The sequence below is a fragment of the Fukomys damarensis genome, unplaced genomic scaffold (genome assembly GCF_012274545.1).
Source record: "Fukomys damarensis isolate Sample0158 unplaced genomic scaffold, DMR_v1.0_HiC HiC_scaffold_17, whole genome shotgun sequence".
NCBI classification, from domain to species: Eukaryota; Metazoa; Chordata; class Mammalia; order Rodentia; family Bathyergidae; genus Fukomys; species Fukomys damarensis.
In genome coordinates, this window is record NW_022900929.1 from 7017196 (window position 1) to 7032872 (window position 15677).

Here is a 15677-nt window from a genome sequence, read left to right on the forward strand (position 1 = left end):
ACCAAAAAAAAAAAAAAGAAAAGCCAAAGCCTCCTGTGTCACACACTCGCAATGCCAAGCAGCTGGAAATGTGCAATTCTGCACTAAAATCCAGGTGATTATGAAGAAAACAGGCTACAAGAGGCCATGACGCACTGATTCCTAAGTCACTGCACACGCTGTGTGTGGGGCCAGATCCTGAAGAATGACTCACACAACCTGCAACTCCAGCCTTTGTGCCCTGGGGGCTCCCTCTCGCCACTTTCTGAAACACACCTCAGTGGGCAGTGAGGCGGCATGCTGCATCCCGGTTTCCCTGTGGTGGAACAGCGGGACCACAGAGGAGGCCAGGCTGAGCACTGAGAGCTGCCCGAGGCTCACCTGACCGGGTGACGACCTCACAGAACTGCAGCAGCTCCACAGAGTGTGCAGTCCAGTCACTGTGCGAGGTGGTCAGCCGCTCCAGGAGAGGCCCTATGTGCTTGCGGTAGAGGTCCTGACTACTGGGGACGTTCTCCATCATGGCCAGCGACTCCATGGTCTCCTGAGCCTGCAAGACACAAGTCAAACATTGGGAACATTCCAATGGGGGTGTGGGGTGTACGAGGGATTGAACCCAAGGCCTCCAAGTACTCTGACACTAAGCACCACCCTCAGGCCTTTAAAATGTTTTTTAAAATTTTGAGATGGGGTCTCACCAAGTTGCTAAGTTGTCCAGGCTAGGGTCAAACTCATAATCCTCCTGTCTCAGCATCCCAGAGTGCTAAGACTACAGGAATGTGCCACCAAACCTGGCTGACAATTCCAATTTTTAAGCCTTTATCATTCAAGGCCCTTTACCTGCCTGAATGACTGGGTTAAATGTGAACATACAGCCAGGGGAGCGCTGTAAGACGGAAACACTCCAAGACTAGACCTGAAGCCCAGGGCTGTGGCTGAGCCTGCGAATTCTGGTTTCCCATCACACTGTCAATGCTGTCCTGATAATGAATAATAAAGCAGACACACAGGCATCAATTACAGAGCAGCTCCAGTGGTTCCTGGGTTTGCACAGATTGAAGGTGACCCGGAGCTGCTCTGACTGGGCTCTGGGGAGCCAAGAAGTTTCAAGGAATTAGACTGAGCCAGTTGTCACCGAAACCCATCCCGCCCTCCTGTGCTCAGCTCTCCTATCCCAGTCAGACCTCCACAGATGATTCTGGAGGGGACAATGTGACAGAAGTAGCAGCCTGAGAGAGAACAAGCAGGCTGGGCAGCTTTTGGTGACAGGTAAAGTAAAGTTAAAGTAAGTCATGCTGTCAACTAAGCGACCAAGTGGTGGGATGTGCAGGTGACTGGGTTAGACTAATGCAAGCTGAATGGAGACAGGCCTATCTGGGAATTGACCCTGAACTTCATTATCCCTTCATTATCATGCATTTCCATAATAAACTCTCCACCCACAGGGGGCATAACATGTTGCTAAGCATATTTTGGACTGTGTGCAAACTCACATCTGTGAAGTAACTAAATTTTACCCTGTCCAATGACCCCCTGAGCCTTTTGGAAAAATCCATGAATAATTAATGCAATTCCTCTGAGACCCCACAAAAGTGAAATGTATCCTCTGTTGGGATCTTCTCCTGTCACCCCTGGGGCTGCCTACTGACAGCCAGCTGTGTCTTCTCTATAATAAACTTTCCAATCAAAGCTTCTGCCTGTAAATTTGTGATGTTTCCTGCTTTAACTTCCATTGTCACTGAAGCCAGGACCCATGCTGGCTCTTGACACTGGGGTGAGGTATGGCTAACCACAAAGCTGCCAGCTACCCATTAATCTATGCCTTTCTCCCTGGGATTCAAACGTAATAGGAAGTCCTTGAAATTCCCTGGTGGCAGCTGCCCAGTGGCCTCTATTCTGTACACCCACCTGTCACTGGTACTTAGCTTCCTTCCTGCCACACATAGGCACCACTTCGCTATTATTTATGGCCATTGATGACAAACTATCTACAAAAACATGCCCTTTATAAAAGTTGTTTTCAAAGAGCAAACTAAAGCAAGGTTTAAAGAGGCCTCAAGAAGCTGGGCATGGTGGCACATACCTGTAAGCTCTTGGGAAGCTGAGGCAGGAGGATTTTGCGTTTGAGACCAGCCTATGCAACTTACTGAGATCTTGTCTCAAAAAGAAAAAGAAAAAGGAAAAAAAGAAAGAAACAAAAAGGGCTAAGGATATAGCTTACCAGTAGTGCAGCCCTGGGTTCCACCCTCAATACCACACGCACAACAAAATTCCTCTAAAACCAATAAAGAACTCCCCTAAAAGAGAGGGAGAGAGGTGAGCCTCCCTGAATTGAGGCCCCTTGGCTGCCATGTCTTCCACACAAAATGACCCTGGTAGGAAAATGCACCTTGGGCTCCTTGAGTCCCAGGTAGTCCTCAGAGCCCACAGAAAGGGCAGCTCTGGAAATTTTTAGGCATAAACAGAGCCAAGGGGATAGAGATAATTTTGTCAAGCTGTGCTGCAATTACTGCAGGAAAATCACTGCCCTCCTCTCCAGACTTTCAGCCGAACAGAAGTGTGCATTTTAAAACCACTCATACAGGCAGGCTTAAGGATTCTGACAGTCTTGTTTCTTCTTTGCTTGCCACAGGTTCCAAGATTAAAGCGCCTTCTCTCCTAGACACTAGGGTTTATCTGCACAGATGGCAGGACACCCTGAGGCCACCTCATGAATGACTCATCCCAAATGTTCCACATTCTTTCATCTTTGCCAGACAGGTATGCCTGAGGCTTGAAATGCAAGTGCACAGGAGATTTATGAAAGACAGTTACATTTCCGTCACAGAGAGATCACAGTGACAGGGATATCTACTAGCCTTACCTTGTTCCCAAGGGTAGTGGCACCTGAGAGAGCCATGATCGTCACCAGCACCTCCATGAGCTGCAGGCTAGCCATGCTGCAGTCCTCCTGACACACGGACACCAGGGTCTGGACACAGAGCAGCAGGCGCTCCAGGTAGAGGCCCTGGAAGAGATCAGTGATGGTCAGTGCCCCTCACCCCAAATCCCCAAAGCACAGGGTCCACCTGCACAGCAGGAACTGGGAGAGCTACTATGCCATGTCCAGGGTCCACTGGGTGCTGAGTGGAGTGATCAGCCTTAACAGAGGCACTGTTTAGGCAACAGGGAAACTGGACAAAGACCAGGAATTCAGGATCCACAGCCATTTTGTGAAATGCTTAAAAGATTTTTTTTTTTTTTTTTTTTTCTGGAGACAGGGCTCACTGTGTAGTAAAATCTGGTCTTGAACTCACTATGTAGCCCAAGTTAGCCTAAAATTGGCAGCAATTCTCCTGCCTCAGCATCACAAGCAATGGGATTACAGGCATGTGCCACCATGCCCAGCACTTAAAAGTGTTTCAGAAGTTCAAAAAGTTTGAAAACACCTGTGCTGCAGTGTTTGATTAGAAATGAAACAGCAGTATATTTTGGATTCATGTTAAAATACCCCTAAGCTCTCTTCACTCCTCCCGAAGTTTAAAAAAAAAAAGTAAAGAGCCAGGGATTTATTTAGCTCAGTAGAAATGCGCCTGCCTTGCAAGTGCAAGGTCCTGAGTTCAATCCCTGGTACGGAGCAGGGGAACATGGCGGGGGAGTGGTATGAGGAGAAAACACAAGAACAAAAAGATATGGTAACTGAGGTGGGTGACAGGTACATGGAGGGACAGTCTACAATTTTTTCCTGCTTTTTGCATTTTTAAATAGAAATATTTCTATGTGCCTCAGCATTAACAAAAATAAACACAATTTTACAATTCAAAAACTGCTTCCTGGTTAAGGCAGAGACAAGGCACCAAAGTCCGGGCTGGTTCAGTGGCTTCCTTCTTGGCTTCACAGTATTCTTTTTTTGTTTGTTTGTTTTTCTGAGACAGGGTCTCACTATGTAGTTGAGACTGATCTGGAACCCACTATGTAGCCCAGGCTGGTCTCGAACACACAGCGATCCTCCTGTCTCAACTCCTGAGTGCTGGGATTACAGGCATGTGCCACCACGCCCGGCTTTCACAGCATTCTTTACAGGCACTGATTACAATGCCCTTCTAACCCAACTACTTTACATGTTTGATGAAGTACAAGAATGAATCCAGATAGCAGTCACATATGTAATACACAAACATAATAAATAAACAAAATGGTGGATATAAATGGAAGCAAATGCTCAATCCTCTTTTTACTAACTGGAGATATGAGTTCAAAAAAGCATGATAATTATTTGGCTAGATAATGGATTGGTTCTAAATTTCTGAATCAGTTCTCACTTGATCTTAGCCAAAAGGCTGAGAAGTTATTCTGAATCAGTTCTGAAACTGTGTGACTCACTCACCAGTGACATAAACCACTGACGTTTAAAGAGAAGTCATACCGCATGCCTCCCATCCCACCCTGCCCTGACGCACAGACAGGCCCAGTCCCACTCCCAGGAGAAGCCACAGACTTATGCTTTTATTTGAATCCCGACTGTCCCCACAGCCTCATTTCTTTTAGCCTGGACTGACTAAGATTTCTATAGACATGATCTTGGTTATCATCTAGACTGACCCATACTGTAAATTTAAAGAGACACCCTTTTTTTCGATTAAAATAAAAGGGAATGCACTTTTAAGACATGTGCCCTCTCAGCTTTGGCAGAGCTATCTCTCTATAGACCCACACCAAAGACCACAAAATACTGTGCCCCCTTACAGCAATCATCATCCTTACCATATGCCCCTGGCCACATCTCTGCAGAGATGGTAATAGGATGGCAAAATCTGTGGCTCTGCCTACTGATCAGGGGATGGTTAGGGTTCACCTGCACTCAGAGACGCAAAGGGAAGAGACACAGCAGGGAACAGTGCAGTGCTCAGTACTTCTCAATTCTGACACGATGTTACCTGACATGGCAACAACCAGGTAAGTGCCAGAGATGTTTATATTCACTATGGGCAGCTTGGTTCCTGAACGTTGATCTCCTTAAATGGAAGTGAACCAGCCCAGGCTTTGGTGCCCCCCTTAAGCAGGATGCAGCCTTCATTTCAGTTACCTGTCTCACACACTCCAGAGACAAGGACCAGGTTCCCCAGCTCAGCTCCAGGTGCAGCCTGGCTCACTACCTGGGAAATACTGTTGCTCTACCAACCAGCCCCTGCCACCCACGAGGCTACACCAGGCAGATCTAGTTTGTTCTTTTTTATTTTTTTCCCCAGTACCAGAGATTGAACTCAGGACCTCGTGCTTGCCAGGAAGGTGCTGTGCCACTGAGCTACACCCCCGGCCCTTAAGTTTGTTCTTGGAAGACATTCTTAACTCTTTTTTCTGGCCACAGAAGAACAGTGGCAAGAGATGCAAATGCCTTCCCAAGAGACCAGACACAGACAGAGCAGGTGAGCGCCACCCGCTGTAGGGAGATACGCACAGCAATGACTTTGACCTAAATGTACTTGTCGTTTCTGCCAAACATTTAAGTCTGTCACGAAAAGGGCAACATGTAGATCCTGGGCTTTTATCATGGCTGGTTGCTTGGTCTCCAAGCTAGAACATACTCAAACCCTGGGAGATGAAAGCTGGCATGGTGGGGCCACCTCTTGCTCTGCCTAAAAGGCCCTTGAGTAAGCTCTTCCTCAACAGAATAAGAAGGTGAAAAGCCAAATAGGAAGATAAGGAGTACTGAGCCCATCAGGTTCTATGCAACCAAAGCAAACAAAGGGAAATGACAACACTAGCTTTGTCATTAAGTTTGTAAGATACACATTTAAACACCGGCACATATTTTCAGGTTACAGCTTTAGAACATTTCTAGCTTCCACGTCCAAATGCAGGAATCAAAATCCTTCTCAGAATCACTCAGGAGCAACACTGCTGAACTCATGCTGACTGGAATAATGCTAAGTAGGGGTTTTGGGAAAAAGCTAAAATGTGGCTAAAAACACCAGGAGCAGCAACCTGTGCCTGTTCCCTCCCAAGACCTCTGCTCTCCAGCCCCAAAAAGTCCTTACAGGTTTCTTAACATGGTTTATAAATATGAGTGTGAATTAGATGCCTCTCATGCTAGAGACAGACAGGGGTTCCTGTCAGTGCCCTCCCTCCAGGCCAGCTTTGTGGCTAACAGCTTCTGGAAGATGTCAAGTTGGACCACATGGCACCTGTGGGCACCCTGTGTGGTTAGGAGCAGCTGACCAAAGGTGGAGGTCGGGCCTGGTCACCCAACAGGAGGATCTGGGATGTGAGAGGTGGAGTGGACAGGGCAGGCCTGACATACCCAAACAAAACAGCCATTATTTTTGTCTTCAGTAGAAATAATTATAAATTATTCCAAACAATTAAGTTGAGCACCTAGGTTGCCTCAGTCTCAGCTGTAATGGATTTACTGCTTACTTTAGAGGAAATAAGCTGTTTGGCATGTCTTCAGGTCAGTTATTTTACACTTATTATTCAAGTGCCAAGTGACATTGATAAAGCATGCGTTCTCGTCCATCACTGAGGGTGTACCCGGCATAGCGTGGACAGACTTGTCCCCTTCTTTCAGGGCTGGGGACTAGGGTTCCCTCCACCATGCCACTGACCTGCAACCCTCTCTAACCTGTGACCACCCATGGCAGAACCATCCAGGAATTCTCCTGGCAATGGGTATGTCTGTCCTGCACTGTCCAACAGATGGCAACTGGCCACACATGGCTGCTGGCTAATCGCCAGGTGGCCAAAGTGACTAAGGAAAAGAAAAAAAGCATTTCTTTTTGCAGTAACAGGGATCGAACTCAGGACCTTGCACTTGCAAAGCAGGTGCGGTACCACTGAGCTAAATCCTCGGCCCAAAGAAAAGGAAATCTTAACTTTAACAAATTTAAATGGCCATCTGGTTGGTGGCTACAGTACTGGACAGAGCAGGTCAGGTCCCTAAGCCCGAGATGTTGGTGTTAGCACCCTGGGTGCAACTGATGAGCCTGAGGGCCTGGTGTGGGTGCTGCTGCCTCTGATTATTAGCATTTAGGCTCAAATGTCACCAGGGACACCTCCTAGCCCTAACCCAGGCTGTGACCTGTGTGCTGATCCTTCGCTGCACCATCTTACATTTTCAGATGCCTGGCAGACGTGAGCCTGGGAAAGCTCTGTGGTGATGACCTTGAGGTGTGGCTGGAGGGCATCTCGTGGGCATCCTTGAATGATGGAAGCAAGAACCAACAGGCTACAAGAGGAGGGTGCCTTCTTCAACATCGATAAGATCAGCTTCAGAGATACTTCTGGGCTAACAAATGTCCCAATCAGCTCTGCAGATCTCACGCACTGTGAGAGAGAGACAGAACAAAATGAATGGGTTTGAAAACACCTGCCCACACCCAACCCTGTGGGTTCTCTGCCCACTAGAGGAGCACCAAGGGAACACAGTATCCCTCTGCCTTTCAGGACCTGCAACTGAAGAAAGCTCAAGCAAATGGATCATAGGGGTCAGGCAGCATTTCCACTACATGGGAAGGCTGCATCCTGGTGGTTTCCTGCCTCATGTGCCTCATCTGACATAGTGACCTAAACTTATTGGTAATTGTTGAACACACGTGGCATTTCCACAGCATGGACTCCTACTGGGCAATAAGAAGCTCAGGACCTGCTGGATCTCAGGGCATCATGGAGAGAAGGCCAAGGCTGAGGCCACACACTGTGGGATTCTACTCACACAACACTCCAAGGAGACACAACAGAGATCATTAGTTTGCTTTTCCATTGCGATTAAATATCTGACACCTACAAATTCAAGGACAAGTTTATTTGGCTCATGGTTTCAGAGTTTAGTCCATGGTTGGCTGGTGGAAGGCACCAGGGAGGAAAGCTGTCCAACCCATGGCAACCAGAAAGCAGGAGAGAAAGGAAGACTGGATTAAGAATACACTCTTCCAGGTCACATCCCCTAGTGATCCATCTCCTCCAACCGAGCCCCACCCCTGAACAGCACATTCAACTATGAACTCAGCATGGATGAATCCACTGATGAGTACAGTGCCCCTATGATCTGATCACCTTCTGAACACATGAGAATTTTAAGGGACTTTTTAGATCTAAACAATAACAGATGAAGAACAAGTCAGGGCTACCAGGAGGAGTGGAGCAACAGGGGGTGGCTGAGGCCTGTGGTGCTTGGGGGTGGGTCCACATCTGCTCTGTGGTGCTGCTGGGATAGGCAGAGGATGCATGTGCTACACCAGGGTCTGCTGGGTGCAATCACCACGTAGGCATCTCATCCTTTGCAAAATCAGATGGGTAGACACAAAATAAGTTCACCTTTATCTATGGGGAAAATAGAGCTTCAAAAGTTGTGCGTGGAAACCAGGTAGAATGGTGGTACACATCTGTAATCCCAGTACTTGGGAGGCAGGAGGATCACTGTAAGTTTAAAGCCAGCCTGGGCTACAGAGTAAGTTCAAGGCCAGCCTGAACTACATAGTGAGACCCTGTTTTAAAAACAAGGTTGTGTGTGGAAAGATATGGTTTACAGCAAATAATCCATACTAAGTTTGGCTTCTTAGATAAATCTGATATTCAAGAATCAAATCTACTCTATAAAAAAGGAGCTTTAAAAATCTTAAATGGATGCTAGATTTTGAAAAGTAAAAACATGACATGGAAATGGGCATAAAATGTAGAATTGTAGCACTTACTTTAATTCAGTAAACCGACTTAAAACTAAAACAGTGACAACAAAACAATTAGCAAGATTTCAATGGAATTTAAGATTCAGGATGAAGCAGATATGTTGGCCTCATTCTCCCAAGTGCCAAGATGTGTCCTGATGCAGTAACCATCAGTGGCAGCAAAGGGCACCTGCTGGCTAGTGCCACCAAGGGTCATGGAGTGCAGGCTGGACAAACATGAGGCTCTGTGCTTTGCCCTGCTCTGAAGGCAGCACTGACCACCAGCCAAGTGGACAATGGAGAAAAGAATAAGGAGCAGGGATGCCATGTACTGGTGTCAGAGTTGTTCTATGGTCCCTACAGATTCTAGAGTGCTGCACATTGTCATAGCTGGACTCCCAGGGCCATTCTGCATCTTTGCCAACAGCCTGGCCCTGGCAGCAAGTGCCATGCAAGTATGCCACATGTTAAGTCCAAGTGGGCTTAACGAGAAGCACACGGGCTTTCTTGAACATGCGGTCATTTCCTAGGCTGCAGGTCAGTGATACCCAGGGGCTGGGCGTGGGAGGTACCAGGAGGTCTCAGGTCAGAAGCTATCTGTGTCCTGACTCTGGTCATGTGCCTTTCACAGCATGTAGACGCAACCTGCAATGACCACTCACACTGCTGACCACGGCCGCCTCCTCGTCAGCACAAGCCTGCTGCAGCGTTCTGAGGATGATCTCCAGGTGCTGTGTCATGTGGTCCTCGGCGTGCAGGAGCAGAACTGGTAGGAGCTGTGCAGATTTCACCCTGGTCCCCACCACCCAGTCAGTAATGTCGTGACAGATGGCAGGAAGGACTTTGGAAAGGTTCCTGAAGACCAGCTCCCTGCAGCCCAGCACTGGGCGGCTCTCTAGGATGGAAGAGACAAGAAGACCAAAATAAGCTCTTGGTGACATGGATGGAGAGAAGTGGATCATAAATGCTTTACCTGACGCACACCTAGACCTTGGAGGCCCTGGAAACTCAGACCATTTCTTAAGACTGAAATGAAGCCGTAGGATGCTGTAATTTAGTTAAAAAAAATTTTTTTAAATAGCTGTGCTAGGATGTCAGGTAATGCGGAAGAAACTACACGTACCCATTTCCCATTTAGAAAAGTGCAGCTGCCAGAATGACTTTATTCTGTAAATGGAAATACTGCTAACTAAAAGCAGAGTGCTACAGGGCTGGGGATTCAGCTCAGGTTCAAAGTCATGAGTTCAATCCCCGGTACCAAAAAAAAAAAAAAGGAGAGTGCTACAATGTCTTTGTTTCCAAAAGCTATCAATATACTAGAGCAATATGAAAATAGTTAAAGTGAGATATTCCATGTATTGGCTGGCGATGAGTATTCTTGGGGAAAACAGGAAAAGTGTAGTGTGTGATAAGCTCTGACACAGAGATACACCTGCAAAACCACTTCAGGGCCATCCCCTGCCCCAGGCAACCACTGCCTTCTGTCACTGACTAGACTTCATTTTCCAGGTCTGTGTCTGTGCGGGTATGCACACACACGCTCGATACCGAACCCAGGGACTTTGCACTGAGCTACTGCCCCAGCCCCTAAGGCCTCCAGCCCTGTACCCTCTTAACAACTGAGATAAGGTCTTGCTAAGTCACTAAATTATCCAGGTTAGACTCAAGCTTGCATCCTCCTGCCTCAGCCTCCCAGAGTGCGGGGATGACAAGTATGAGCCACCACGCCTGGCATATGTGTAACCCTGTAAGAAGCCACCCAGCTGTTTTCTAGGGTGGCTGCACACCCCAGGTTCCCACCAGCAGTGAATGAGAGCCCACTCCTCCCTGCACTCTCCAACACCAGGACGGATGGGCAGCTGTCAGTTTAAACCCAGTTATGAAGGGATAGTGGTTAAATTTGTGTTTTCCTAATAGCTAATGATAAAGACCATCTTCCCATGGGCTTGTTTAGAGTTTGTGTTGTCTTCCTTGGTGATGTCTTTTTAAATCTTTTTTTTTTTTTTTTTTTTTTTTTTTCCTTTTAAAAAATTTTTTTTTTTTTTTTTTTTTTTTTTGCCCATTAAAAAAGTTTGTTTTCCTGAATTTTGAATTTTTTTCTATATTCTGGATACAAGTCCTTACATTCATAATTTGCAATTTTTTCTCTGACTTTGTCTTGTCTTCTCATTCTCTCAACAATGTCTTTGAAAGAGCAGTTTTTATTTCCTTTCTTTTCTGAGACAGAGTCATACTATATAGCCCAGGCTAGCCTCAGACTGGAGAGTCTCCTGCCTCAGCCTCCTGAGTACCTGGGATCACAGGGATGTGCCACCATATCCAGTTCCTTTCTTTTTTCTTTCAATGGTAGGAGTTGAACGCAGGGCCTCAGCCTTGCTGGGAAAGGCTTCTACCACTGAGCCACACACCTCAGCACCAGGCAGTGTGCTTTTTAGAAAACACGACATATGCCTGGGTGTGATGGTGCACACATGTAATCCCAGCACTCAGGAGGCTGAGGCAGGAGGATCACTGTGAGTTCGAGACCAGAGTGGGCTACAAAGTGAGTTACAGGTCAGCCTGAACTACATAGTGAGACCCTGCCTCAAAAAAACAAAAACAAAAACAAATTTAAAAAAAGATGACATATGTAATAAAGCTTTGCTTAACCCAAGGCCATATCATACCTTTCTCCTAGAGGTTTTACATTTGGGTCTATGATGTTTTTGGGGTTCATTTTTATATATCATATGAGGTGGGGATCCAAGTTAACTTTTTGTCAGGTAGTACTACTCTTTCAGGTTTTTCATTTCCAAAGTTTTGCCTGGTCTATGTCCTCTATACTATATTTCCCTGTGAACTTTAGAATCAGTTTGTCAATTTCTACCAAAAAAGCCTTCAAGGGTTGCTATTAAGTGTGAGCTTAAAAATTCAAAACAATTCTAAAGATAGAAATGAAATCATGACATGTCAGAATATAAAGGGTGTGCCTTGATAAAAAGATAGGCTTGTTCCATAAAATCCCACATCTAATTTTTATTCTTGTTACTTCTCTGTTACAGAGTATTACAGAATTAGTTCCACATGATTCAAATTCTGTCGGCTGCCTGAATGAGCTTGTCAACATTTTTTAAAAACATAAAGCCAAAGTCAAATAGAATTCCTTCAGATGGTGAATCCATCATGGAAGTTTGTGAAAACAAGGGAAGCATGACCAAGACCAGTGGCAAGGGTCTGCTGATGTACAGGGCTTTGCTCAAAGTAGTACCGGCTTACGCTGGGTATGTGGTTCCAAAGCCTCAATTTTTTTATACTTAATACAGCAGACACCACGTTCTTCTAGAGTGCGGCTCAGCGACTGGCTCAGCTGGTCATTCATAAATAAAGTTTTATTGAGACACAGCCAGGCCTATTCATTTCCTACTGCCTGGGATGCTTTTATGTCACAGTGGCAGAAACCCCAGGCCTGCAAAACAGAAGGGCTATCAGGTCTTTCACAGAAAAGTGCTGGCCAGCTCTTGAGCTGGACTCCAGGTCTGCATTTGCTGACATGGCAGTTGTAGCTGCAAAGGGCCTTACAAACTTCAGTGCACCACACTTAAACACAGCAAATGATTCTGTTCCTCAGTGACGCTTACTGTGTCTCAGGGCTCGGCAGCCGTGTGGCCAGTGGCTGCTGCACAGGACTCCTTAGCAGGACACTTTGGGACTGCAGAAAACTCTGCCGGTCAGTGCCGCCTGGGGACACGGGAATCCACAGTCCAATTTTAACAGTAACACAGAAAAAAGTATCAAGATTCATCGGCTGGTTTTCCACTTTCTCATAATCAGCACTCTAATGAACATCTGCATAAACGCATTTTCATATTGCCCTACTAGCTACACTTGGATAAGTGCCAAGAATGGAGTCAACAGGTCCACAGGCATATCCATCTGTGTGCCCCACAAAGCTGAGCTGCCCCATGGAGCCTGCACCAATCTGTTCCATAAGGAACGGGTGAGTTTAGCATTATTCCTTAAAAATGGGCTTTTGTTTTGGCTTTTCTTTCCTGAAGACAAGAACAAGACTTTAAAAAAAAAAAAAATTTAAAAAAAAAAAAAATCAAGCAATTCAAAAAGGAATTTAAAGCTATTCAGTATCTCAACTCCCTGCCCCAGAGGTGAATGCTATACACCATTTCTTGCGTGGCCCTGGAGACTCTGTGTGGGGAACTTCATAGGACCCAGCACTTCCTTCCAAGCCAGTGGCACATGATCCCTTCCCTGGCTGCCTTCATCACCTAGGACACTACGATCTCCTCAGGTGTACCACCTATGAGTTTACCTCCCATTGCTGCTGCAGTAGCAGGTGTGCAGGCAGGCCGTGTACACACTTTTGCACATGTATGTGAGCACAGCAATGGGACTAACCCATAACCCAGAAATCTTCCAGTTCAAAGGTATGTGTTTTCTTTATATATTTAGCATTAAGCTGCACAAGAGGTCCAAGATTGTGCTAAATGCCCAAAAAGGAATGCACCATATCCCAGGCTAAATCCAACTATTGGGTTTGTGAGTGAATTCAAATAACTGGTACCTAAGTTTTCAAGCAGTAATTCCCCAAATTACCAGTTTGACAGAGCGAAAGCTTCATTTTTCTCCACATCTCAAAGGTGTTTCTTCTTAAATATATAAACATAGAATTTGAGGTATAAATAAATATTCTTATTTTGTACTGTAAAACACTCTGGATAAACAATACCACAAATGTCAAGTGGTTAAGTAGACCATTCAGCACAGAGCCATGATCTTCCCTATGATGAAGATTGTGTCTTTTTTTGAGATTACTTACACATGGGCTCCTTCCACCTCACACAGATCCATTCGTGTTCCTCTTGATTACTGAGTGACATGTTACTGCCTGGATACCCCCCACCTGCTTACCTGTCTCATTCCCTAGCTGCACACAAGCCATTACTACATGGGCTCTTGTGAAGAATGCTACTACGAATGCTCACCAACAAACCTCTAGTGGAGGTGAATTCATTCTAATTCTGGGTAGGAAGGCAGGATCAGATGGTAGTGCATATCTAAGGAATTGCAATGGTTTCCCAAAGTGTCAGCACCTGCCCTTGTTCCGGGGTGCGTAAGGGCTCCACTTCTCCACAGCCAAATGTTGTGCCAGATTTGATTATTTCTGCCTTTATGAACAGAGCTGGAGGTCTGTTTCTGTCTCTCCATCTAGCAGTCATGGCAGCAAAGGTAAACATGGAGGAGGTACCTCGAGGTGTGAACAATTATTAACTGAAGTCCAGAGTCCAGATCTGCCAAGTCAGATAGTCAGATGCCCAGAAAGCACTGCCATTATCTGTTAATCTTTCCTTGGAAAACAACTGCAGCACTTCAGCCAGCAAAGAGCATGAAAAGACAATTTAAGTGAACAATGTTGCAAAAGAGGCCTAACACAACCAGGGAGTACTGCACTTGCAGAACCAACTGACAATTCGAGTTAAGAAATGCCCTTAACTTTAAACAAATGAACAACATGCACATATTTGCAAAGTGGATGGGATGTAAATATTTGCAAAGCCAAGTTATTTTCATAATTGAAACAGAAGTAAACACAATGGCAACCAATGACTGGCTCACTTTGTCAAACACCTTCAGTAATAGTGCGGATACACCCAAGGAATCCAGTGCCAGGCAGGAAAGAAACCACCATGGCAAGGGTCAAGGTTTTTAGGGGGGGTCAGGAGAAGGATCAGGCTGCAGCCCATCTCCTGTGAACATGGGAGCTTTCTCTCCTTTGCAGGCTGCACGCTCTGGCCCCTGTGGTCCTTGCCCCAGGACAATGTGACAAGACCAGAGGGAACTCTGATCACCACTCAAGATGATCAGATCCAACCTCTTCCACTGGAGTCATGGGGCTGCCCTCTGCTCAGGATGAGACAATAAGCGACTGTCTTTCATCCTCCCCAGGTAGCAACACCGGAATACTTTAAATATATTAATTTAAACAAAAATCAGGATTGGGTTCAGACAATGCAGCTGCAGAGCAGCAGCTGTTCCAACACATACTCTCATGGCAGGTTGTGCAAGGTGATGGGGTGGTTACTGACTGTACAACATCTGTTTGTCATATAAGAAGTATGCAACGTGATGGAAATATATGGTGGATATTTAAAAGTTCTTATAGTGAAAGATACATTGTCATTAATCCCCCTCAAAATACCTCTCTTGCTTTGAACATGTTCATTCTACCATTCTTGCCACTTTCAGAAGCAGATCTGGAAGTCTTTTTCTTTTTCTTGGTCCTAGGTATCGAACTCAGGACATTGTGCTTACAAGGAAGGCAGCAGAACCACTGAGCTAAATCACCGGACCGGGAAGTTTTCCCATCTTTATGACAATCCAAGAAACATTCAATGGAAAAGCAGGCTCATAAAAACATGACAGTGTATCCTTATCCATCTTATTCACTGGATTTGGCCCTAGGCAACTCTGGTTTTTCCCCAAAGTCAAAATGACCACGAAAAACCAACATTTTGAATTGATTCAGGACACTGAGGCCACCATGGCAGTGCAGTTAAAGACACCAGACAGGACTTCCAAAACTGCTTCAGAATGATGGTGTTTGGTAAGTGTTTAAAGTGAAGTATTTTGAAGGGGATTCATAGCAAAGGGTCTTTTACTGTAACAAAATTTTTTTTTAAAAAAGTGAACATTCACCACATTTTTCGATCACAGTGCCTACCTTATATGCATTTATCATAAAGAAAGCACAATGAGGGAGATGTGAGAATGTGGGTGGGAACTGAAGCCCTGGGCACAGCCCCTGCCTTCTTGAGCTTTCTCTTGCCCCTGAGAAGCTCTGAGCAGCGCAGGCACAAAGTCCAGTCCATCTTAGTGCAGGTGACACATGGCTGCACATGCACTGCTGCCACCTGGTCCCTTCTAATCCTCGTCACCTTCCTGACAAGCTGAGCGCACCTTCACCAGACCTCAGCGGGTACCAAGCAAAGTGGCACCACACACCTCAAGTGTGCTCTGCATCATCCTGATCATAAATAAACAAGAGCCAGGGTCCTGCCACCCAAG

General features: G+C 45.9%; 1 protein-coding gene across 2 annotated transcripts in view; it reads right to left on the minus strand.

Moving 5' to 3' along the window:
- The window catches only part of Dnaaf5 (dynein axonemal assembly factor 5), a 76596-nt gene that overhangs the window by 48452 nt on the left and 12467 nt on the right, over window positions 1–15677 (minus strand). For both annotated transcript variants that reach the window (XM_033764831.1, XM_010635464.3), the window contains exons 5-8: window positions 9284–9516; window positions 7069–7281; window positions 2843–2986; window positions 361–529 (exon numbers count right to left, since the gene is read on the minus strand). In XM_033764831.1, the coding sequence (XP_033620722.1) occupies window positions 361–529; window positions 2843–2986; window positions 7069–7281; window positions 9284–9516 (759 nt within the window). The remainder of the gene's footprint in view (window positions 1–360; window positions 530–2842; window positions 2987–7068; window positions 7282–9283; window positions 9517–15677) is intronic.